General features: G+C 36.5%; 1 protein-coding gene across 2 annotated transcripts; it reads right to left on the bottom strand.

The window, feature by feature from the left end:
• Nucleotides 1-470: 470 nt before the first annotated feature.
• On the bottom strand, nucleotides 471-24,800 carry LOC132101217 (PTB-containing, cubilin and LRP1-interacting protein-like). 2 transcript variants are annotated; one of them, XM_059505977.1, is made up of 3 exons: nucleotides 24,572-24,790; nucleotides 11,786-11,932; nucleotides 471-1,731 (listed from the first exon to the last, which is right to left on the bottom strand). In XM_059505977.1, exons 1-3 carry the CDS (start codon nucleotides 24,599-24,601, stop codon nucleotides 1,243-1,245), a joined length of 666 nt encoding a protein of 221 aa, XP_059361960.1. In that variant the 5' UTR covers nucleotides 24,602-24,790; the 3' UTR covers nucleotides 471-1,242. The 2 variants fall into 2 exon arrangements, with proteins under 2 accessions (XP_059361960.1, XP_059361961.1); XM_059505978.1 differs by lacking the exon at nucleotides 11,786-11,932 and having other exon boundaries at nucleotides 24,572-24,800.
• Nucleotides 24,801-24,829: the final 29 nt, after the last annotated feature.

Genomic DNA, 24,829 nt, shown 5'->3' with positions numbered 1-24,829 from the left:
CAGCGATTCGAAAAAAATAACAAAAAAAATGTTTCATGAAGCCTTGTTTCAAAAGGACCTATCGCAAGTTTGTGAATTACAGGTGTGGTCACAATATCGTAAATTTCGCGTCAAAAGGTCTACTATAAATAGCTTAGCAATGTATCAAGCTCAGCTCACACTTAAGCCTCTTTCAAACCAAGCAAAACCTGCACGGTGAACTCTTTCCTCCTCACAAAACGTTTGCAGACTACTATCAGATTGACTGGATTTCGCTCACAAACAAGGGTGAACATGACCCTGCAGGAGTTCAAGAAATAAGTTCACCCAAAAAATGAAAAGCAAAGTCTCTTTCTTCTATTCAACACAAAAGAATTTTTTTTTTTTTTTTATATACTATGGAAGTTCATGGCTACCGCAATTATTAGTTACCAACACTCCTCAAAATGTCTTCTTTTGTGCTCAACAGAAAAATACACAAAGAAATGAGGTTGAGTAAATGATGACAGAATTTTAATTTTGGGTGAACTATGGCTTTAAAATACAGATGCATCTGGAACATCTTGCTTTCAACATTTCATTTAACCCAAAAGCGTTAGTATTTTTTGTTGGAAAGCACCTCGCGCACACAAACGCACAAAACTACGCTGGACAGACAAGCGCACTCAGTTTGTAGTAGAGAACCCGTTCCATAGTTAATCAAAGGCTCATGAGCTGCAGACAAACAAACCCTAGATCGCACACTGACTTTTGGCATCTTAAAAAAAAAACACTGAAATCGATGCATGGTCCCTATAAATACACTTCAATGGCCCGATAAAGGTAAAGAAATGCCCTGGACTGGCTGCCCACCATAAATATCTTTTTTATCTCTCTGAAGTCTACTTCGCAGAGGAAACACACCTCTGCATTATCTAAAAAAAATGACATAAAAGATTTCAACACACACATCAGGAACTCCCAGATCCAACGGTTTTGATGGGCAGAACGAAAGCAACATAACAGGTGAACGTGTAACAAGTTCTTGCCAATTCACACGTGCCATATCAAAACCAGCAGCTTTCAAGTGGGAGTGTGGACGCTTTAATAAAACGGGCACGAACTGTCTGGCAGCCGAGATGGAAAAAAGACAGACTAGTTTCTTGGTTTGTGGTTTGAATTTCCATTTGCGTTCTCTTTCTGTTGTGGTTATTTTTCTGCATATTCTATTATGGCACAAAGACGTGAAGAGCGCGAGAGCCGTTCCCGAGCCCCGGTGCTCTCTCAGCCGTCGTCGGGTGAGCTGGCCTCTTCGGGGAACTCGTCGGACGAGCCGCTTTTGTGGATGCGTCCTTCGCTGTGCATGCTGTGGAAGGTTTTCTTAAAGGCTTCCATCATGGAGTGTGCCAGTTTTTTGGCCTCCAGTTTACTCTCGCACTCCACGGCGTGGCAGTCCATCTGGAAGGTCAGATCGTCGTTGATTTGCCGGTAGATCCAGGCGAAGACGTTGGGGCTGACGTCGTGATCCGCCGTGCAGTACGCGATGCGAGCCACCTGGAAGGTGTCCATGGCCCCCGTGGTCTCGCCCCGGCCGTCCAGGTGATGCAGTCGTACCTGGAACGGACGGATCTCCAGTATACCGTTGCTAGAGGTGATGGAGTCATCGTGGGCCACTGATGTCCGCTTGGTGTCCCATAATCCCACCACAGCTGACTCGGTGCAGCCGGACAGGAAGTGAGTGCCGGAAATCGTCACCTTGCCAAGGTAGGTCACCTAGTGAGGCAAACACACAAAATGATAAATTCAGACAAATGCCCACATGCATGAAAGATATATATATATATATATACACACACACACACAGTATATATATATATATATATATAAACATTTGGGCATACAATAAACAACTAGTTAATAACCTGAAATCAATATATTTTTTTGCTTTACTGGTTACTGAATTCGTTAATATATTTTGTTATACTGAGAATATGCTGAAATGTTTTGTTTCATCTATCATTTTTTAATTGCTTTTATTTTTCTTAGTATTTATTTTCACATATCTGTGCATGATAGAAACACAGTATTGATATTATAGAAGGACATTTACATAATTTTCAGTGTAGTAATCATTTTGTCGAATTGCAATAATAATGGAAAAAATAAAACTCTTTAAAACTATAAATTATTATAGAACTGTAAGTATTAAATTAGGCCTTTTTTTGTTTGGGTCAGTTTATCAATTCAATTTTAAATGTTCCAAAAACACTTTGGGGGAAATTATATTATAATTATTATTATTATATTAAAATAATACTATATAATCAAGTAACACATTTTAAAACTAAAAGCAGAATTTGTCACATTTTTTAAACAATAATAAAGATTTTACACATATTAAATGTGTTTCGTTCCTTGATGGTTACACTACTTCACATGTTCTTGAATCATAACCTTTAGTTAAAAATGAAAAAAAATAATACACACACACAAACACTATATGAACTATAGAGATACACTGTTTTTTTATTATTATTTTTTTAAGAAAAACAAAAGATTTCAGTGAAGAGGAGTAGTTGTGAATCCCTGATCTTCTTGTGTTTGAATGCATGTGTTTTGGCAAAGGTTTGGGAAGAAAAACACTGTCTGTCTATCTGTTTTCCTCTTCCAGACGTTTTGTTTAGTCTGCATCCACAAGGTCTAGCTCTGGCCTCCCATTTCTTTAACTCGTTTAGGAATTCAATAAAACAATATAATTTTTTTGTTGCATTACACACTGTACAAACTTTGAAGACATGCCAGGGGTCGAACATCTGTGCTGTACTTGCTAAGAGAATTTCAGAACAGAATGCCAATTCATCCCTCTTATGAACATGACTGTGGCGTCTCTCTCTCCAGATGCGTTTGGTTTTTCTTAATCTCATTCCTTCTCTTCTGTCTGAAACAGAAAGATGAGGCCTTCCTGCGAGCAGGGAGCGGAAATGCCTGTAATATCTCTTCTCTCCTGAAAGTGATTTACATGAGTGAGAGGATGAGTGTTCTCTTCTGGAGGAAAACATTCGACCTGAAAGCAGCCCCTCACTACTCTACGACGTGTGTTTCCCAATATCTGATGGATAACATGAGGCCTTCAGATACATCTACATTTATTTTTATTAAATAAAACTAAAATCAAATCAAAACGATGAACTTTTCCAAACTATACTATCCACGATCCTCACCCTTCCATCAAGTCATTCCTCATCTATGTGATGTGTGTTCCCTCAGCGGCGACATGACAGATCACAGTCTTTCTGAGAAAGTGCGTGTTTGTTCACACGAACCTCATGATGTCTGCTCCTATGTGTGTGAGCGTATATCTCTGAGAAATCATCAAACACGGGCAGATTGATGCCTCTCAGTCACCAGAGTCTAGACAGCGACAGAGCGCTCATTCATCTCTCCGTCCTCTCACATCCAGACCACTGAGAGCCATCCAACAATACAGCTGCTCTTCCAGATCCTGATGCACAGGGCTCAAAGTGAGTGACTGCAAATACATTAACCTGATGAAAATACAGCATCCTATGATTGTAAACTAACTAAAATAACGTAAAACACGTAGTATCTCCACACAGTGGAAGCACATGCACACACCTACACTAAGTACATGGAGAAGCAATGTTGTTTGTGCAACTCTGTTATGCAACATGTGGCCACAATTACTCACTATGTGTGTGATTCACTCCTTTAGTATTTTATTCCAAGGGCTGGGTGTTCTGGACAAAAATAGATGTATCTCAATATTTGTTTAGCCTTTCAGTAAAAATTTTCGACATTCATGTATTTACAACAAAATAATTTGAGTTTTTTTTTCTTTTTTCAGAGAAACGTTTGTTTCAACAAAACAGTCACTTTTGTCTGTACAAAGCGATATATATATTTACAAGGTTAATAGGACTGCAATTTTGTGTGCAAACCAGATTTTATTAAAATGTTTTTAGATTATATTTACTGCTGTATTTTCAAACAAATAACTAGTTAAATCACAAGGCAGTACCAAAAAAAAAAAAAAAAAAAAAATTAGCAATTAACCAAGTACAGATGATGGAGATCAAGACAAATTTATGCCTTGAATAAACATTTTTCTTATGAAATCCAAGGTTGTAAACCTTTGGGGAACTTAATTGATAAATAATAATACACTAAAATCACGAAACATGATTTACGATGTTGCAAATAGAGATCGACCGATATGGGTTTTTCTAAAGCTGATGCTGATGTTTAGAGGTCAGGGTCAGCCGATGGCCGATATGTGCTGCCGATTTTTAGGGCCGATATCTTGAAGTTTTCACCTTCATTTGCATGCTAAAATGTCACACTAATAAAAAGTGGATGCACAACATTTGTAAACTTATCATCATTTATTGAGCACTGACTTGAACCATCTCTCGAATCTTAATTTTGTGCACTGCACAGTATTCAAATAAAAAATGGATCCAAAGTAAACCAAACAAATCAATAAACTTACCAAAGATTTAAATATATAAAACAGGTAATATATATATATATATATATATATATATATATATATATATACACATACACACAGTACAGACCAAAAGTTTGGAAACATTACTATTTTTAATGTTTTTGAAAGAAGTTTCTTCTGCTCATCAAGCCTGCATTTATTTGATCAAAAAATACAGAAAAAAATTAATATTGTGATATATTATTACAATTTTAAATAAATGTTTTTAAATTTATTATACTTTAAATTATCATTTATTTCTGTGATGCAAAGCTGAATTTTTAGGATCATTATCACATGATCCTGTAGAAATCATTCTAATATGATGATTCATTATCAAAGTTGGAAACAGTTCTGCTGCTTAATATTTTTTCAGAACATGTGATACTTTTTTAGGATACTTTGATGAATAAAAAGTAAAAAAAAAAATGAAGCTATGTTTTTAAAATATAAATATTTTGTAATAACAATATACATTACTGGTCATTAATTTGGGGTCAGTAATTTTTTTCTTTCTTTTTAAAAAAAAAAATAAATACTTTTATTCAGCAAGGATGTGTTAAATTGATAAAAAGTGATTGTAAAGAAAATATATTATTAGAATATATATTATTAGAATTGTTTTTTTTATTTTGAATAAATGCAGTTCTTTTTAACCTTTTATTCATCAAATATATTAGACAGCAGAACTGTTTCCAACACTCATAATAAATCAGAATATTAGAATGATTTCTAAATGATCATGTGATAGACTGGATGTTACATGTGACACTGAAGGCTGGAGTAATGATGCAGAAAATTCAGCTTTGCATCACAGGAATAAATTATTTTTTAAAAGTATATTCAAAAAGAAAACTATTATTTTAAGTTGTAATAATATTTCACAATATTACAGTTTTTTCTGTATTTTTGATCAAATAAATGCAGGCTTGAGGAGCAGAAGAAACTCCTTTCAAAAACATTAAAAATAGTAATGTTTCCAAACTTTTGGTCTGTACTGTATATATATATATATATATATGTGTGTGTGTATGTCAATCATTTACATAAAAGTTTTAGAGCATTTATCAAGTAGAATTTTTCAAGTTTGCTGGAACATAAATGTAAACTTAAATATAGATTTAAATAAATACAAGTTTAGAAATAAAAATAAATTAAACTGAAAAATATAAAAAAATAAATATATAAAAAATAAATAACAGTAGTGCTGCAAACACACTAGCGACCAGCAACATTTGTGTTTGGTGTAAATGACACAGAACATCTAAAGTGCATACTTACATCGCAGTCTGTTCATTATTAAAATAAAGTACAGTCAACCAAACATTTAAAAGGTTACACTGGTCAGTTTAAATAGACCGTAGTATACCGGTCCTCTCTGCTGTTATGCACGTTTTTGCTCATGTGAAGAGGATGATCTTTTCCGTCTAGTTTACATTAAAAAAAAATATATATATTATAGTTTAACATTCAGATACATTGCGAATATGGAAACATTTGGATATGTGCAGAACGAGACGTGAGCAATAACCTCCAAATACATCTAGTCAAACCCGCGCTCGCTCGTCCTCGTATGGATCGGATCATTTTTCAGATCAGCAAAAAAAAAAAAAAAAAAGGCCAAGACAAATAAACATACGTTTTGTCTTTTTTTTTATTAACATTAAATTATTATATTAAAATATATGAAATCAACTTAAAGTGCACATAATATCTTCTTTTTAACATAATAGCCCGACTTCTCATCTTCCAGTGTGCTGTGATGAAGTGAGCAGTTATCATCACAGAGCTCTCCGTCCCCCTGGACGTCCACCCTTCTGTCGTGAGCGCAACAGAGGATGCTCGGGATAGTTCATCCACAACTTTTTTCTTCTGTTCATAAAGATCTGGCACAATCTTTTCGCTGAAGTGGGTGCACGACGGGATGTCGTAACGTGGCTCTACGCATCGTCACAGTTTTACACCTCTTTCCTCATCATTATATCTGACAGGGAAGCCAAATGCGTGGGGCGTTCAAGCTCCTCCGTTCCTCCGCTCGCCATGACCACTGAGTGTGGACTGAACATGCACAACTTTTTTTTTTTTCATAAATCAATCCGCGGGTCACGTGTGTGCCGAACCGAAGATATTGATCTGAATGAATCCCGGATCAATGATGATCCGTTGCACCACTACTATAGTGTCATTTGAAAACATTGCAGTTGCGTTTTAAAATACAACAATAAGCACCACGAAACCATTTAAAGAGGCGCATTCAGCGGTCTCCTTGACGGGAAACAGTCAACAAAGTAAAATGATCTCCAACGTATGGCACGCTCTCTCTTTATTTTATCAAATGATCATAATCACATCGATTCATTTTATAGTCCTGCTACTAACATTTTATTCATACTAAAACCCCTTTAATTCGGGTGAGAAAGCTTTTTTTCCAAGTGGCTTTTGCACATAATAATAATACCGCTGCAGACGCATTTTGCAGCATTAAGGTTAATAATTGATCCATAATTTAAACGACGATCGATCATGGAAATTATCGAATATTGACATTCCTAAGTACAAATGAGTTGGATGGAAACCTGGTTATTGTCTGCATGAAACCATGCTCCCGAACAAATGTCATTCACCGTTCTGGGCAGCTCCAGGACAGCTGTCTCTCCGAGTGCGCTGCTGTCTGTGAGTGGCGGAGTAACGCTGCAGTGTTTGTGAGAGCTGTCAACTTCTCCACCCCATTTACAGAGTGAAATTCTCTGACTACCTTTATCTCCCAGGACTGTCTTTGGGTCCTTCACATGTGCAGCAGCACTTTCCACTGCAGGCTGACGTGCCTGACCTTAAATCGGCGCTACTAAACACGGATATCGGCCGATGTCGATATATTAAAAAATGACAAATATCGGCCCGATATATCTGCCGACCGATATATCGGTCGACCTCTAGTTGCAAATGTATCACATCATAGAATACATCACCCAGTACTACTTTATGTCTACCAATTATGTTATGGCATTTACAAATCAGTCAAAAACCAACAAATATTTCCAGCACACACTCATAAAGCTCTACAAGTTGCTCTGCTGCTGACTCTTGTGTCCAGCAGGTGGCAGCGTGACGAATCACAGTCTTCTGCTGCTCAACACTCTCCATGCAGCACTCTTCACCAGCTCAGCATTCCAGAGCGGAACGTTAATGATTCCAGAAGGGAGGCGCATGTGTCCCCCGAAACACATCTGCACACAGTCATATACACAGAGAGTGAGAGTGTGTGTGTGTGTGTGTGTGTGTGTGCCTAAGCCACAGAAAGATTCTTCTGAGGGAAAGTGATGGCTTTATTTGGTCTGTGTGCGTGTGTGTGTGTGTGCGTTTGGGTGGTGGGGGGGGGTCACTATGTGTGTTAACAGAATATATATATATATATATATATATATATATATATATATATATATATATATATATATATATATATATATATATATATATATATATATATATATTATGTGTGTGTGTGTGTGTGTGTGTGTGAGTGGGTGGGTCACTATGTTTGTTAACAGAATATATATAAATGTGTGTGTGTGTGTGTGTGTGTGTGTAAACCGCACACAGAACAGACTTTGTACACGCTGAGCTCACAGAAAGAATCTTTCATAATGAAGGCTTTCCCAAACATACAGCACCAACATACACAGAAATAAACTCTCACCAAACACATTCTCACAAAAAAAAGCATCTAAATGAAGAGTAGCTAGTACACACACACGCACACACACACACAAGCTATGAGTCACCCGCTCTAAGTGTTGCTACACTGCTGAGGTCCAGACACATTCTCTACACAAGTGTGTGAACACAGACGCTAACAGCTACACAAGCAAATTTTGTGCGTCACTGTATTTCGAAATTTGTCAGAACTCAAAACATAATGCTGGACAAATGTGTGCCGCATTCTCAGAGTCACCACATGAGATGCTTTCGCAACATTTGCAGAAACATCATCTTCTAGAGTCTGTTTTCTCTGTCATGGCACAGAAACAGTTGAAGAGACTCATGCTGGTCAACTCAGTTAAAGCTGGTCAACGTTGACATGTTTCTCTGATTTGGTTGATTACCACATTGTTGATTAAACATTTTTACCATTATGGGGCTTTTTTTTTTAAATAACTATTTTAACTGAAATATTAAATTATTTTATAAAATGTACTGATACTTTTAAATATGAAGCTATACCTGTTAGGTGGTGGCGGCAATTTACCGTCTTAATGAGTGAGTCATTGAATCATATACTTAACCAATTTGTTTAAACTGCTGAATCATTTGTGAGTGAAGCAAGTGACGGTCTTAATAGTGGATTATTGAACAAAACATGATTTTTGGCCATTGTGCTTAAAAGTGCTGGCAGATGAACGTGAGATTGCAGAGGCGGAGTTAAAGCAATTCAACACACACACACACAAATAAATGTTTCCACTAATGATGACATTTTGATTTCCAACATTATGAGGTCAAAAAAAAAAAAAAAAACCTTGTCGAATGAGATCTAATAACATGCCTTTAGAAAATATGCCAAATTATATTTAATGCTGGCTTTAAAAATGTGACGCTCAAAGATGTCTGTCTAGCACAACCTTCCACAGACCATCAACCAAAAGCTTGTGTAGCAGTACCCTAACAGTACCCAGACTGCACAATAAGTGCCATTTTCAAGTCCAAGAATGTCTACTTCAGCTTCGTGGCTTCTTTAACAGGGTCTTGCTCTCTCAAAGTGCTTATTCAGTTCATGGGAATTCTAAGAATAAGACAGAGACAACAGGGCAGAGGAAGAATGTGTTTATGGCGTATTGTGGTAACAGTTTAAACCCATGTATGACCCTGATTAAAAAGCGGCCAATTCCACAAACCACACAGTTATGAGGAGATCAATACAGAAACCACAGTTACAGACACACAACAACACACACATTCATGGGAAACATTCATCATTCAATCACATCTGTCAGCACACACACTGCAGAAACAACACCGAGTACAATCTCAATGAGACGGGAACTATTAAGAACAGGAATAAGACAATCCTGAAACAAGAAATGGGTTGAAATCGGGATTATTAAAACTAGTTACTTAAACTACATATTATATATATATAATTAGTAGTACAATTAATACAATTCTAAATTAATATGAAGACATATGAAACTGACCCAGATCAAAACAACAAAAAACTAAACTAATGAAACTTTACAATTTTAAATATAAAAACAACTTTGAAATATATATTTTTTTAAAAACTAACCAGGTTAAAAAAAACAAAAGAAACACACATTACATGGTAGCCAACTTTACAATTAAAATAAAAACAGAAAATACTAAATAAATACAACAAAAATTCCTAGACTTAAACTAATTTTATTTCAGCTAGTTGCCGAAGCAGCATTTAGAATTTTCATGTAGCTTAAATTCATGCATTAAAATAACTAAACTTAAAACATGAATGAAATCTATATAGACATGAAAAAAAAAAACATAACAACATGATTCAAACTGTTAATAAAACTACAATAGCATCTCAATGACACTAAAATAACACTGGTTTAAACAAGAAGAGCAGACATTTCATATATGCCTAGTGAGAAGTGAGCACAGGAGTGTGTGTATAGAACACACACACACACACACACACACACAGAGAGCGGGGATGATCGCCATGGAAACAGCATATAGGCTAGCTTTGTTGCTTCGTTACATAATCAAAGGGCCTCAATGGATGATTAGGTGCTTCTTTCTGTCTTTCTATCACTAACCCTCTCAAACAGCTAACCTCGTGCAACAACAAGTGGTCAGACATCGGTTCAAACGGCCTCTGCCATCTCAAGAATCATGCAAATCATTAGAAAACCAGTCTACACCCAAAAATGTAGAAATGCTTGTGGTGGAGTGTGAGTGAGTGGGTTTAGGGCAAACCAGATGCTTTATATTCTCTGAGGTCCATGTTAAAATACACAGATGAAAATATGTGAAATGTTTCAACGGAGCGCAAATATGTGCCCACAGTACATTCCTTAATGGTAGAAATGTGGCATAAATTATGGAGGCTCTACAGCTTTCAAGAGAAGGAACGAGAAACACTAGTGAGGTGGAAGAAACACGACAGAGACAGAGATACTCTGCGTTTGTCTTAGCCAGCATTTTGCCATGAATGGATGCTGAGGTTTCCATGGCAACAACATTGCAGCTTCTTTAGTAGGCCGATATCCTTGAGAGATTTTCTGTATTTTTAGCTGATGTATTATTCGGATGTTCTTTTCTCTCAATACATGCATGTGACTCTACAATATTCTACAAGGACAGGTCGACAAACAATAGAACATGAATACAGCCAAATGCAGGAACCCATTTTTAATATGTGAAGCGTGTCATTTGTACACTACTATTGGAACTTCAAAAAATATTGTTTTCCCACTGGACAAATAAGTTGTCCTGCCCAAACTCAAAACATTGCAGAACAAAATAACACACTTCAATTTGAATATCTTTAGGATTATTTGGGTCATTGTGGAGCTCTTTTACATTTAAAAATCAAATCGGGTCAATGACATGATGCACACTGTTATGTTTAGATCTATTAATGTATTCAATAATATGTAAAAAATTTTTAGATATGCATGCAAAATCTACATCTTTAAACATTTGGGGGGGGGGGGGGCATCAGGGTGATTCAACTATCCTGAGATCATGAAGAAGAAACCTCGTTAAAACTGTGACATTCTTGAAAAGAACAACAACTTATAAACAACAACTACAAATATTTTAACAGAACTGCCTGACTGTTTATTCAAATTTGAAAACCTTTTGTCTGCCAAATCATTTGGTGCAACCAAGATCCAGATAAAACATAATACATTAAAAAAATATTATAGAGAAGACACGTCATCAGTCGATAAAATATTTGATAATTGTATATTTTTATGACAAAGCAAGGTTAGTTCAGGTTATAACATATCATGCAGTTTGAATCCCTAAAAACATAATTATATTATATCTTGAATGAATAAATCACGGTATTTCTAAAAACAGATTTTTTTTTTATAGATTATAAAATGTTAAGACGTTTACACTCACATGCATTCAAGGAATAACAAAAAAAAAGGGTTATTTCCTTTATTACTTGATGGTTGCACCACATGACGATAAATTTAAACTTCTTGTGAAAATGGTATCAACATTTTTTCAAAAGTACATGGCAACAACATACATTTCTAGGAACTTGTTTTTTTTTTAAAGACACTCTTATTTGTCATTGAGCATTAAATACAACAGCTTGTTCACCTTGTATCCTGTGTGTGCGCGGTTCTTGGTATGAGGTGTGGTGGAGCACAGCTCGATGGCTTCTGGCTCATGAAAGATCACTGTAGGCAGCGGCTCCTTCCGGAGCGTCAGCACGTTGAGTTTGGACTTCAGCATGGTCTGTAAATGCTGAAAAAAGAGAAGAAGAACTCAGTATAGGCTGCAGTTTGAACATTTTTAACAAATACAGATTCACAGGTGCCTCTGTTTAAACTCATAAAACACCATTTCAACAACTTGGACAGATGAATGAATGGTTTGCGCATAACATCCAAGTTACCCCATACAGTTTATGGCACCCTTGTGTGATATTTCACAGACGTCTGTCTCTCTCGGTCTCAAAAATAATCTATTTACAGCTTATTCAACAGAAGAACGTAGAGAAGGAGCAATGGAGGCCTTCCATGAAAAACGTTGTGCTCTTTATTTGTGCTAAAAATGTTTACCAAAACATATCAGTCTGCATTTCCGCAGGGTCATAATAAAATGTGTCTTCTAAAACAATGATAATTCAAAGTTTTGGTATGTCGACCTTAAACTTCCCTTTCTGAAATAAGATATTGTTATCCAAACTTTACCTCCTGCAGAGCGAAGTGTTCCTCTCCAGAGAGAGAGAGAGAGTTTCTGAGAAACAAGAGGACATTCTCAGAGTAGAGTCCTCATTTCAGGAAGCCTCGACACACATTTTCTCCCTTTACATCAACACTGGATGCACGTTTCTGTAACTTAGGCAAGTTTTCAATGGGCTGATCCACAGGAACAGTTTCACTTCTGTTTTTAGTGGCCAACAAAAACAAGTGCTGAAGAAACATCACGGGGCTGAGCTTCAAAAAGAAGCTTTAGTACCAAACCAAAGAGCATTGTTAACAATTCTGAATTATTTGGGATTTGCTAGATGCTGCATGTACTGAGAACAATGTGACCCAGAAAAAACTAAATCATCTCATTGGATTTTTAACATTATTATTATTTTTTTTAAATAAATAACCGTTAATAAATAACAAACGGCAAATCTCAAAATGAAATCTATTGCATATTGTCTATTACAATGTTGTGATGCCTAAATTCAGCTGCAGTAATTAAAACAACTCTTTTTAGTGAACTTTTACAAATTTTTTGACAAATATATGGAATTGAAACCGTAAACGTGCAGTGTAGAATTTTATTTATTTATTTTAATAGTTTAATAGGTCTGCCAATATCTGCAAAAATTCTATTCAAAACAATGTTCCTGGCCCAAACTGCTGCCAAAGAGCTTCACTTAATGACTTCCACACCTGAACTACACTAATGCCCCGAGTTTGTCATATTCAACCAAACTTAAGGGTCACATCTGCAGCACAGTGCCACACTAACAACAAATTAAACCAACGGTTCTTAAACATGAAAGTTCCTAATCAAAAATACTGGATTTTATTCCTCAGTTCATCAGTAGTTGCTTCAAGATCAAAATAAATGGGTGTAAGATAAGGGAGATATCCAAAATATGGACTAATGTGGGGCCTATGGGGACAGGGTTTGGAAATTTTACACTTGCTTTCATCATTTGGTCAAAATCTAAGTTTGAGTCCATTATTATTTGGCACATTTGCGTCATCAACATGAGTACTCGTGGCAAACAAACAAAGGTCCAAAACAAATGCTCTATTGAGAAAAAGGTAGGGCTGCACGATTATGACAAAATTCATAATTGTCGATTACTCTCTTGAAAATGTAATTGCGATTATTAATTACGATTATCACAATTTACATTAATGATGTTTATACCATTGTTTTATGCAACTGCATGCAGTATTTTTATATGAAATAAACAAGCTGAAAACACTAACTGAGCTTTTCTATGGTTTTAAGCTTCAAATGTCAAATATATATCGGATTGGTTTCTTCTTTAAATTATATAAAAAAAAAGTAATAATATGAATGGTATTATGTTATACTAAAACTAAAATTAAAACAATGGAAAAACCTTTAAGGTAACATGTAGAAAAAAAAAAAAAACATATCTTAAGCATGCAAAATAACATAAGTGGAGTTTAAATGATTTATTGATTAACAACCCTCTACGGACACCTTGGCAGTTGAATCGCCATTGGCTAGTAATTTTTTTAGTTTACTCGCCAGACTGATATATATATACACACACACACGTTTGTAAAATGGCACAGTTTTTTTAATATCTGAAAGTACACTCTTAACATCAGTCAGTTAAACATTATAATAATTAAGTATTATTTAATAATAGAACTTTAGTAATTAGAATTTAAACTTGATAACCATGTTTGAATGCATATTAGTCATTTTAACTGAACTTAGGACTAGTGGTGGTGCTTTTTTTGGTAATTCAGTGTTTCTGTAAAAAAAAATATTGGGAAAAAACTAACAAAAATACTGATAAAATAATAATGGTACGAATACTACTAATAAGAACAATATAAAACACACTAAGGATTAATTCATGAATATTAATCAGGTTGTGTGCGTTCGCTTGAACTGATTTGCTGAAATCAATACAGGGATGATAATAGGTGAGCGCCAGCCAATGAGATTGCGTTTTGTGCATTAGCTCTGGCCACTACAGGAGAAACCGGAAGTTCTTAATCTGAAGAATTCCAAAGGAACGCCGTTATTTTTACAGGAAAATACATCAAAGAATATCTTTTAAATGTGGCGTGTCAATTCTGTCTCTATTCGCTATCTCTCTGCGTGTGTGGGAGACAAAGCGGCAAAGCGACACTAGAGTTTATGGTACGTCAAATACAGGTGCGTTGCACATCCATTCATAAGAAAACTCAAAAATATCACAGATCGCTTGACGGGGAGTGAAATTCTGAAGCGCTCAGTCCAACAGTGTTTGGGGAGTGAAAATATATCTGTGACTAACTTAGCCTCCAACTCACACACTGGTGAGTAAAAATTGAGAATGTATTGGCTGTTGGCTAATATTTGACATAAGGTAAAGATTTAGTCGCATATGCCAATGATTTACTCGCAATGTAGAGGGTTGATTAATTTGAATGATTACTTAATTGTGGCATCCATAAATGTTATCGCAATTAGAAATTCGATTTATTGTGCAGCCCTTGAAAAAGGGTGGCCACATATTGTTATAATGTTGTTTTATTATCATAAAAACAAAATACATTAAAAAAAAAATACATAAAAAATATAATTTTCCATCAGGACTACAGAACAATAAGTTTAATAAATTGTGCAAACTGTTGAACTTTACCTTGGTATATCTCTCAAATAAGTTGCATAAGCAGCAGTTACCAGTCATAATAAAAGTTGCTGAAAGTACTTTCGTAGACGAAGTATCTAGAAAGACTACTATACTTCTCGAAGCTCTACAACATGCATTAAATAAAATGCAATTAAAATATGCAATGTTTCTATGTGTATAAAAAAGGGAGGTAGAAAACTTGTCAGATTTAAAGGGATCATATGATTTTTTTTTAAAGATCATTATTTTGTGTAATTGGTGTAACAGAATATGTTGATATGCTTTAATGTTTTGAATATCTTAGCACTCATCGGAAATGTAATGCCCCTTTACATAATCGTGAGCTTCATCTTTCAAAATAGATGTTAAGACAGTTAATAATGTCCTTAATTTTACTATCAGTTCAAGCCTGAAAGAGGAACAGAGTCACATGACAGACACAGTGATGAAGCTCGTATGTGTTTGCAGAACACAAGCCACAGACGGTTAAGGGGCCGTTCACATATCGCACCTAAAAACGCATGGAAAACGCTAGGCGTGCCGCTTTCGCCTTCTTTCCAAAGCGCTCGGGCAGTTGCGCCCCTGAGGCGTCTGTCGTTGCTAACCAATCATGACCCGCTCTTTCCATGAAGACGCGGAAATTTCAGCAAAGGATAAATGGATTTGCAGCACTAAACATTGTTTGCAGTAGCTCTGCTACTAAGTTACTAAGTTTATTTAAAAATGGCTATCCATATACAGCTATGATCAGCTGTTCCTTCATCTTGGCTGAGCTTTCAATGTTGTTACGGGAAAGGATGAAGCTGATTGGTTAGTTCTTGTCACATGACCTGCGGTGCGCTTGCGGCATTCTGAAAAGTTGAGATGTTTTTAGCTCGATGCGTTGCGGACGCGCCTGGAAAAAATGAGCGCGTCGCAATTGGGCGGCATTATGCACATTTTCCACAGTGATGTAGGACATGTGGAGGCATTTTTGAATGAGACGTTTTAGGGGGGATTGGCAGAGTCTTAACTTTGATAAAGAATATCTCTTTTGATTTGAGACTTTAGTCTTTGCAACTTTACAGATCTTCTTTATGAACCAAGAGCTTGTGACACTCCAAAGAGAAAGGACAAATTTTAATTGCATCATATGACCCCTTTAAACTGTGAACCATGTATATATGTGTGTGCCGGCAACCTGCTGTGTGTGGGTGAGAGATGAACCTAAACTGGGTCAGTGTTTAACACATTATACGGATGTTTGTGGGTCTGTCCTGCAATGATGGGTTTAACAAGACCAGGAGTGTCTCTGTTCATTCATATATCACTCACAGACAGAGACAGAAAGAGAAAAACACAAGAGAGCTGGAGTGAGTTAGCGAGGTAGTGAGACAATGGAAACGGTTCAGCCAGATCTCTGGTGGCTATCAGCTTGATTACATCTGACAAGCCTCGTATTTCATCCACTCTCAGATTTAGCTGACTTCTGGCGACATTCTTCAGCAATTTGGTCTTGAAAAAATATAGGTCAGAAACACATAAACAGAGTCTTTGCAGAATATTTTGAGTTAAATGCAACAGTCTTCACGATGTCTGCCAATATCTGCAACAATTCAAAACACTGCTCTTGGCCTTCACTGCTGCCAAAGGCCTTCGCTTAATGACTTCCACAACTGAACTACAAAGCCATCTCCATGCCGTCTCCACTCATCTTCAGGGACATGTGTAGCCACCATTAGATTATCCAGGCAATGTTTTCAAACTCCGTTTAACTGTTTGTTCAAAACGTGAACTTCCCATTCATGTCTCAATGGTCTGAGCTCAAGATATTTTCATGCCTCAATAGTAACAGTAAATTTAATAGCAAATATCCTACATTTTGCTTTTCACTTATTGTATACAGGCTTCAAAATTCATAAAAGATGTGTTTATTTGTGAGGATGGTCATGAAGAACAAAACCTGTAAGAATCATAAACTTTTCTTGGCCACAGAGCTCATTTTCCACAATAATCCAAAAAACTAATCCAAAAATCCTACTAGGTTTTTAACAAGAGAATCAAGATGATATGAACTATAAAAATATAATAGGCCTAGTCACTGCAGCAATCTATTAAAGTGATAGTCCACCAATAATCAATTACTCACTACTCATACATGTTGTGACAAACCTGCAAGACCTTTGTTCACCCCTCGAAACACAAATGAAGATATTTTTGATGAAATCAGAGAGTTTTCTGACCCTGCATAGACAGCAAGGGAACTACCATGTTCAAGGCCCAGAAAGGTAGTAAGGACATCATTAAAATAGTCCATGCAACATCAATGGTTCAACTGTAATATTATGAAGCTACAAAAGCAACGACTTTATGCAGCAATTTTTTCTCTTTCATGTTAGTATTACAGAGGAATCCAATTGTGCTTCACCTTGTTTATAAGCAGAGGAATTCACACATATGCATCATGTACTGCCATGAGCGCATGTCGAAGACTGACACGGAAGAGAAAAAACATTGAATAAAGTCATTTTTGTATACTCTGTGCACAAAAATCTCTTAGCTTCATTAAATTATGGTTGAAACACTGATGTCATTTGGACTACTTTAACAATGTCCTTACTATCTTTCTGGGCCTTGAACATGTCAGTTGTGTCGCTGCCTATGCGGTTTCAGAAAGTTCTCGGATGCCATCCAAAATATCTTCATTTGTGTGCCAAAGATGATCGAACGTCTTATGAACAACATGAGGGTGAGTAATTGATGACAGTTTTCTTTTTTTGGGTGAGTTATCCTTTTAAGACAAATTAATTGCATGGCATTTGCAGCTCAGGCGATTGGCTCAAAATGTGTCCAACCAAACTTTGCAAGAGATGCGAAGAATGCGAGTTGCTCTCCAAAGGCGATTTATTGGTCTATTTGAAAACTGACTTTCACACAGAGATGGTATAAGCCAATAGTAGGTTAAGAATAAGAGTGTGTACAGACAAAGCTTGTATGTTCCAGTGTGTGTGGCCTGTCCGGGTTTGCATATAACTTTATGATGGTCCGTGTTGCATTTCACATGGACCTACCAGGACCTACCAAGTTAGGACAGACACGTAGGAGGTCCCATGCTGCCACTCGATACAAATATCTGGCAAAATGGCGTGGGAAAATGCCAATGGCAGCGGAAAACCTCAGTCAATGCTGGCCCCGTCCACCTTCGTAAAAACACCAATCAATGTCAAGTAGCACAAGCACCACTCACACATACGTACAAATAAAAATACATTGGTTAACTGTAAATGCATTCATTTTCACATATTTTTCAGAAGTATTTGCACACACACGCATTCCCACCCATAAGCTCTCCGTGAACACTGTGAGAGATTCCTGCCATACACAAGAGAAGCTAACGACAGACATATCTGTGGTATACCCCCAAACTCACTCAACACACACACACACACACAAAATTATATTCTTGGAAACTCTGAATTGTAACAAGTAATGCAATAAGGCAGTATTGTACTACAGTTCTCCCAATTAATCCTTTAAAGAACACCCAAAAACACATACTTCACACAAATGCCAAACCCAAATCTCTCCTCTCCATGCGAACATGCTACAGAAAGACTGGATTCAACTTTGAAGGTGGGTTCACTTCAGTTCCCTTATAATGACAAACACTGGAACAATGTGGGATGGAAATTTCTACAACAAGCAATTTTGTAATGGGACAAAGAATTAGCATCCACCATGGGCGTCTTTTCCGGATAGACCTCAGTGTTTTAGAAAATTCACTGTTATTTAAAAGTCAAAAATCAAGGTACCTCTGATGAGCTATTCTCTGAGATGATTTGAACTCAACTGAACTCAGATCTTTGATATTTTGAACTTAAATTCAGACAATATTGTTACCTAGTAGTATTTATAGCTGAATTCCTGAAAATGTAATTATTTGCACTTATAGTTAGCTTTGATTTATGATTTGGGGCTCTGTGAACCAAATTGTTACAGGACATTACATTTTAAACTTGTTGCATTTAATAAGTGTAGAAAATTGTTTTAGTTTATGCTCTAAAATACGGGTTGACCGATTATCGGTGCCGATATTAAGAACTTTTATGGTTAACGGTATTGTTCATTTTCAAAACCAATTCGCAGATAAAATAATAAAAAAAAAAGGAAAGAAAGTTTTCGTCAGAGCCCTCTTTATTCTTAATTTTTACCATAATTGTAATTTTTGCAACAGATAGTTCACTATTGGATAGTTCACAAAAAAAATGAAAATCATTTACTAAATGATAAAATATGAATTTCTTCTCTTCTGTTAACACAAAAGAAGATATTTTAAAATATGTTGGGAAACAAACAGTTGCCAGTTAGCCATTGACTTAAATTGAGTAGTCTTCATTGTATTTCCATACTATGGACGTCAATGGCTGCCAGCAACTGTTTTTTCCTCAACATTTTTAAAATATATCTTCTTTTGCATCCAGCAGTAGAAAGAAACCCATATATAGATTTGGATCAACTTGATGGTAAGTAAATGATGACAGAATTTTCATTTTTGGGTGAACAAAGGCGGACCTGAGAAGTGCATTATATTCTGAGTGAAAGGGGAAATTAAATTTAACCTGTTAACTGTCACCCCATCCTGTATACGGGATGCCTACGTTTATTTCACTATATTACAATTAAGTCCTAATCTAATCATGACAAACTATATATCGTTGGAAAGTTCTAAGACAGGGTTATTCAAATCTTGCCCTGGAGGGCCAATGCCACGCAGAGTTTAGCTCTAACCCTAGTCAAACACACCTGAGCATGCCCTGGTCTAAGACTCCTAAATAGATATTTTACCAATCGTTTTTGTTAAAATTATGTAGGAAAAGTAATAGATTAATTTATCACAAGAGTTCACCTCAAAAACCTACATCATAAAAGGAGTTCTGACCTTTGTCAAAAAAAAACTTTTTTTCTCTATCCCATTTTAGAAATAATCATAAATTATATTTCACTTGAAGACTTAAAATCTCAAAATTCATCCTTTGAAACCCATTTTAAAGTCGAACATTGGATTACCATGAAAATGGTACATCAAAATCATATTACAAAATGTTTTCAGACATGAATTATAAAAATTTAGGTTTGGATCAAGCACTTTCAAGTCTATGTTCAAAAATGTGAGTGACAGTTACCAGGTTAAGTATTAGTAGAAAATAATGATGACTATGTAGATATATGGGAGGAAAAGAAGAACTTCTTGCATTCATTATAAGTTACAGCTTGTAACAAATAAAAATGTTTTTTGAAGTATAGACAAATCAATGTGGGAATGATTTGCATTGATGGCATAGTTTCTGTTTTTTTTTTTTAGGGCATTTGAACATAATTACAAGTCCTGCTGAGAAATCTAAAGGGATAGCTCTATAAATGTTTACTCACCTGCACGTCGTGTTCAGATCACTGACTTACTAAATGATCCAGTCTGAGATGTTAACATCTCACTGGACGTGATGTTTATGATAGGATGGAATGGGGGGGGGGGGGGGGGGGTTATCTGCCCTGATTATAACTTGATAAAGCTCAGTTCTGAAGCTCAGTTTCAGAAACAACAACACAGAATACAGCAGAACGGTTCCAGATCACAGAATGGGAGAGACGAGAATGAGATTGAGCATCGCCATTAACACAGCGATGCCCGTTACCATAGAAACGCCATAAAGAGAAAGCCTGCCTGTAGTCATGGTTACCATGCAGCGGACACCGAGAGTGCTTCAGTGCATTCTGAGAAAAGTGCGCTGGAAAAGTATCAGTGTACACGAGTGTTTGTGTGTGGAGGGCTCGAGAATTAGATCTTGTTTCAATGCATTGTACGAGAATCAGCCCCAAGTCCCTTTGTTAATTGCAACATCAGGCCATTGCCCATCACTAGTGTGGCAGTCGTATAACTGTACCATGCCTGGATGGTTTTTGGAATCAACACTGGGAATGTACTCTGCTCAAATCACAGTGAGACCCTCAGCTCCGGAGAAACGATGTCTTTATTTGTGATGCTAAGAATAGTGTTACACAAACACACAGATTACACTGGGCAGAACATTCTGTAATATAGATAGCAATGTAGGAGTGATGTGAAGCGTATTTTTTGCCTCAAAGCAATATCATTCACTCACACAGTAGTACACACAGTAATGACAGAACATTTCCATTTTGACACAAGTTCCCCAACTCAACTGAGTTTAACTTGTTTTCAACCCAGAATATCCTGGATTTATTACCTGTTAAAATAAATCAACTTGAGCCATAATTTCAAATCATCCATCCTTTCCTTTTTGTACCAATTTTACAACTTGCCACAATTACATAATTCTTCTTCTATTAGTTATGTACGTGCATGATCATGTATGGCAGAACATTTTTTAATCATCATTTTTACAATTCTGCTTTTAAATCCTCCAAAAAATTTCCCTACTTGCCACCTTCCATTGCAAGTGCTTCACTGTAACCTCATTGTTATCTTAAAGAAAAAGTCTTAATCATTTTATATGGAAAAGAACATTGCAACTGAGCTTAACTTCTATTAAAGTTGCAATATTCCTTTAATAAACATGAGAAGTTTTGCATTTATCAGAGTACTAAACCATGCTTACTACATGCTGTCTCAGATCCAAGTGAGAAATTGCTCTGTCTTACTTCAAAATGAGCAAAGTGTGAAAACACAAGTAAATCCTGATCTGCACAAAGTCAATGAACCACAAGGGTCTACTCAAAAAGCAATGGGTTTTGAGGTTGGTTCTGGCCAGTTGAGATCCAAGAGAGTGGGGTTATGCTGGGTGGAGCTCTCTGAGAGGACAAAACTCTTCAATATATTCTTTGACTGGCTAATATATTGCTGATTATACTTCGGCTATATGAGATATAATATCCTACTGTTGCCATACATAATATCTGATTGTAGTGTTTGATGGTATAATCCCATTAGATTAAAATCTCCATGATGTAATGCTCTTAATACATCCCATGGAATTCAATGAATCTTATTATATCCAGTCTTTATGAGATTAGAAAGAGCTCACTCCAGATCCAGAAAACTGAACTGTGTGTAAACAGTTCTAAATCATGTCTTTAACTATGTACTCCTTTTTAAACGTATTACTATGTACATAGACTCTTAAAAAATAGAGCTTTCATAAGTGGGCTTTCACAACGAAGCATTTTTAGCACCCCAAAGAACCTTTCAGTAAACGGTTCTTAAAATAAAATATTTTCTTGGTGAGAAGAATTTTAATTATTTTAATTATCAAAAATATATATATATATATATAACTCACTATATTCACTATGAAGAACCTTTAAGGTCACATGAAAAGATTCTTCATGAAACCATTAAAACCAATAATTAACCTTTATTATTAAGAGCAATACAGTGATTTAATTAGGTACAATATTTTACTTTATATATGAAATACTCATTTGAACACCAGTGTAAATAGCATATACTATTATCTATTTAAGTACATACATGTACAATAAGAAAGCATCAGAAATGCTTTAAACACTGAGATTTATGAATTATTAAAATGGTGTCAACGGACAAGAGTAAACATGTTCCTGAAATACTATGTATGAAGTACATACTATGTATTTTACCGGTGATAAACTCAAAAAAGGGAAAATCTGTCTTTTGTTACATGTCTTTAAATGGTTTATAGTGGATTGAGACAAACGTTTTGTTACGCATAACCGCACATTTTGTTGATCAAATCAGTAAAAGCAGCTTTCAAAAGAGTTTACTATGCTATTTAATCAGTGTCGCCATGCCAAACTCTGGGGAAAGGTTGTGCAAGTTTATCTGGCAAAGTCCACCCAGCTCCACATCTGGATAATATTACAAACAGTGGAGACGTGAAGCCCAGCACCCCGGGAGATAAAAATACTTGACATGAACTTTTTTTTTTTTTATTTGAAGGAGATTTACAGGTAACTGCTGGACTTCATCTATAACTGGATGAATTTGAATCCTTGGAGAAATCTGGCTAAATATTCTGCACAGAAACTGGATTCCAGTGTCGCTTCCTTGCAAAGTTACACTGTAAAAAAAAAACAAAAAAAAAAAAAACGCACAGCTTGTCAACAGATGTGCTGTACGTGTAAACCCAGTCTGAGGTGCCATTCAGATATGATCAGGCATCTTGAACTGTTTTAAATTGACATTCCGACTTAAAAACATAAGGCTCAACCGTAGTATTGTGTCTGCATACTTTAGGATTCCCAAACCTTTTTAACCAATTTCCATGGACTTTCCATTTGTGATGTGTGGATAGGAAATAACCGCTACAAGAAAATTCAGTTTAAGCTGGTAGCTTTTGCAAAGCTTCTTGCCGGTTCAAGTTGGTTATTAGCTAGTTCAAGCTGGCTGTCCAGCTTTGATGCTTCAAAGGCCATCTTAAGCTATGGTATGACCAGCTGGTAGCTAGTTTGATGCTGTTAATGATTAAGTTAAAAATTCTGTCATTAACTCACACAAAAGTCATTCCAAACACTAAGACTTTCTTTCATTTTCAGAACACAGATTAAGATATTTTTAATCCCGTGCTACATAACACAGGAGAATGAACCTCACTGGTTCTCACGTGTCAAGCAAGCCTGCTTGAGCTCCTGATGTGTGCACTGATTAGGGTTTATACTGAATTAAATCTGATCATTATATAAAGAGATCATTTATCTTCAGAAAATGTGGACTAGACCATTCAATTCATATCAGTTTAGCAATCTCTTTATAATTGTTTCAAAGTGTAAGATTTTTTAGTGAGGACTGTCCGTGGAGGAACAGAAATCTCTTGGATCTCATTAAAAATATCCTCTTTTGTGTTCCGAAGATGAACAAACGTCTCATGGGTTTGGAATAAGGAGAGAGTGAGTAAATCGTGTAAGAATCTTCATTTCTGGGTGCACTTTCCCTTTAAAGACCAGTGTGGACTAGCTAGCTGGTTTTAGTAGGATTGTAGGCACTCTTCTGAAACTAACGAATCTGCTTTGTGTTGAGCAGTGACTTTGTAGTAGTCGTGACTTTTACACATTGAAATAATTTCTATGGTTTTTTCCAGGCCTGAAAACTTAATTTTGAAACTCTCCCGTTGACGTGGGACTCGCGGTGTTTAAAAACAGCGCAAACGCAACACAAGAACGCGCCCTGTGTGAACGCGCCCTCAGCAAGGCCAGGAGCACAGTTGGTTCCAGCAGCACAACAGCGTCGCTCCAGCCATTTCACAGACAGCAGACAGACACACCGACGCTGGGAAATGGCCTTGGGTCTGGAACGGCATGATATGGTTTAGAAGAACTGTAAAACTTCAGCTCTATTTTGCGACCAGACTAGCAGCTGCAGTCCATACGCGCTGAGCTTCAGCCAGGAGCAGCGATACAAAGTTGAAGAGGTGTAGCAGTTTATCAGATGAACTGAATGAGGCTTGCTGAATGAGAAGCTGGTGCGCCCGATGACTGGCCTGCACTCCGCGTCTCCAAAATGAACGACAGACAAATAAAAGCGTTTCTTACAGAAATTAGACGTCCGATCTTACCTGCAATCGCTCCGACGCAGGCTGCCACATTTTTGTAGATGATACGCTCGATTGTCAGGCTGGAAACAGGGATAGACCAGCTATTTCATCTGCTCGCTGACGGCGCGTGCTTGCCCCTTCTGTCTCCTCAAGCAATCCCGAGGAAAATATAGAGAGACAGTGGATTCCAACGGTGCGCAAGAACCAAACTCCGCCTGTGTGAAAACGCACAGGCTCTTTTCTTTCTTTCTCTCCCCCTTTCTCTGTCCCTCTGCGTCC

The sequence above is a fragment of the Carassius carassius genome, chromosome 23, assembly GCF_963082965.1.
Source record: "Carassius carassius chromosome 23, fCarCar2.1, whole genome shotgun sequence".
NCBI lineage: Eukaryota > Metazoa > Chordata > Actinopteri > Cypriniformes > Cyprinidae > Carassius > Carassius carassius.
Note: the sequence above shows the minus strand (reverse complement) of the source record. Positions and strands in the feature narration are given on the sequence as shown.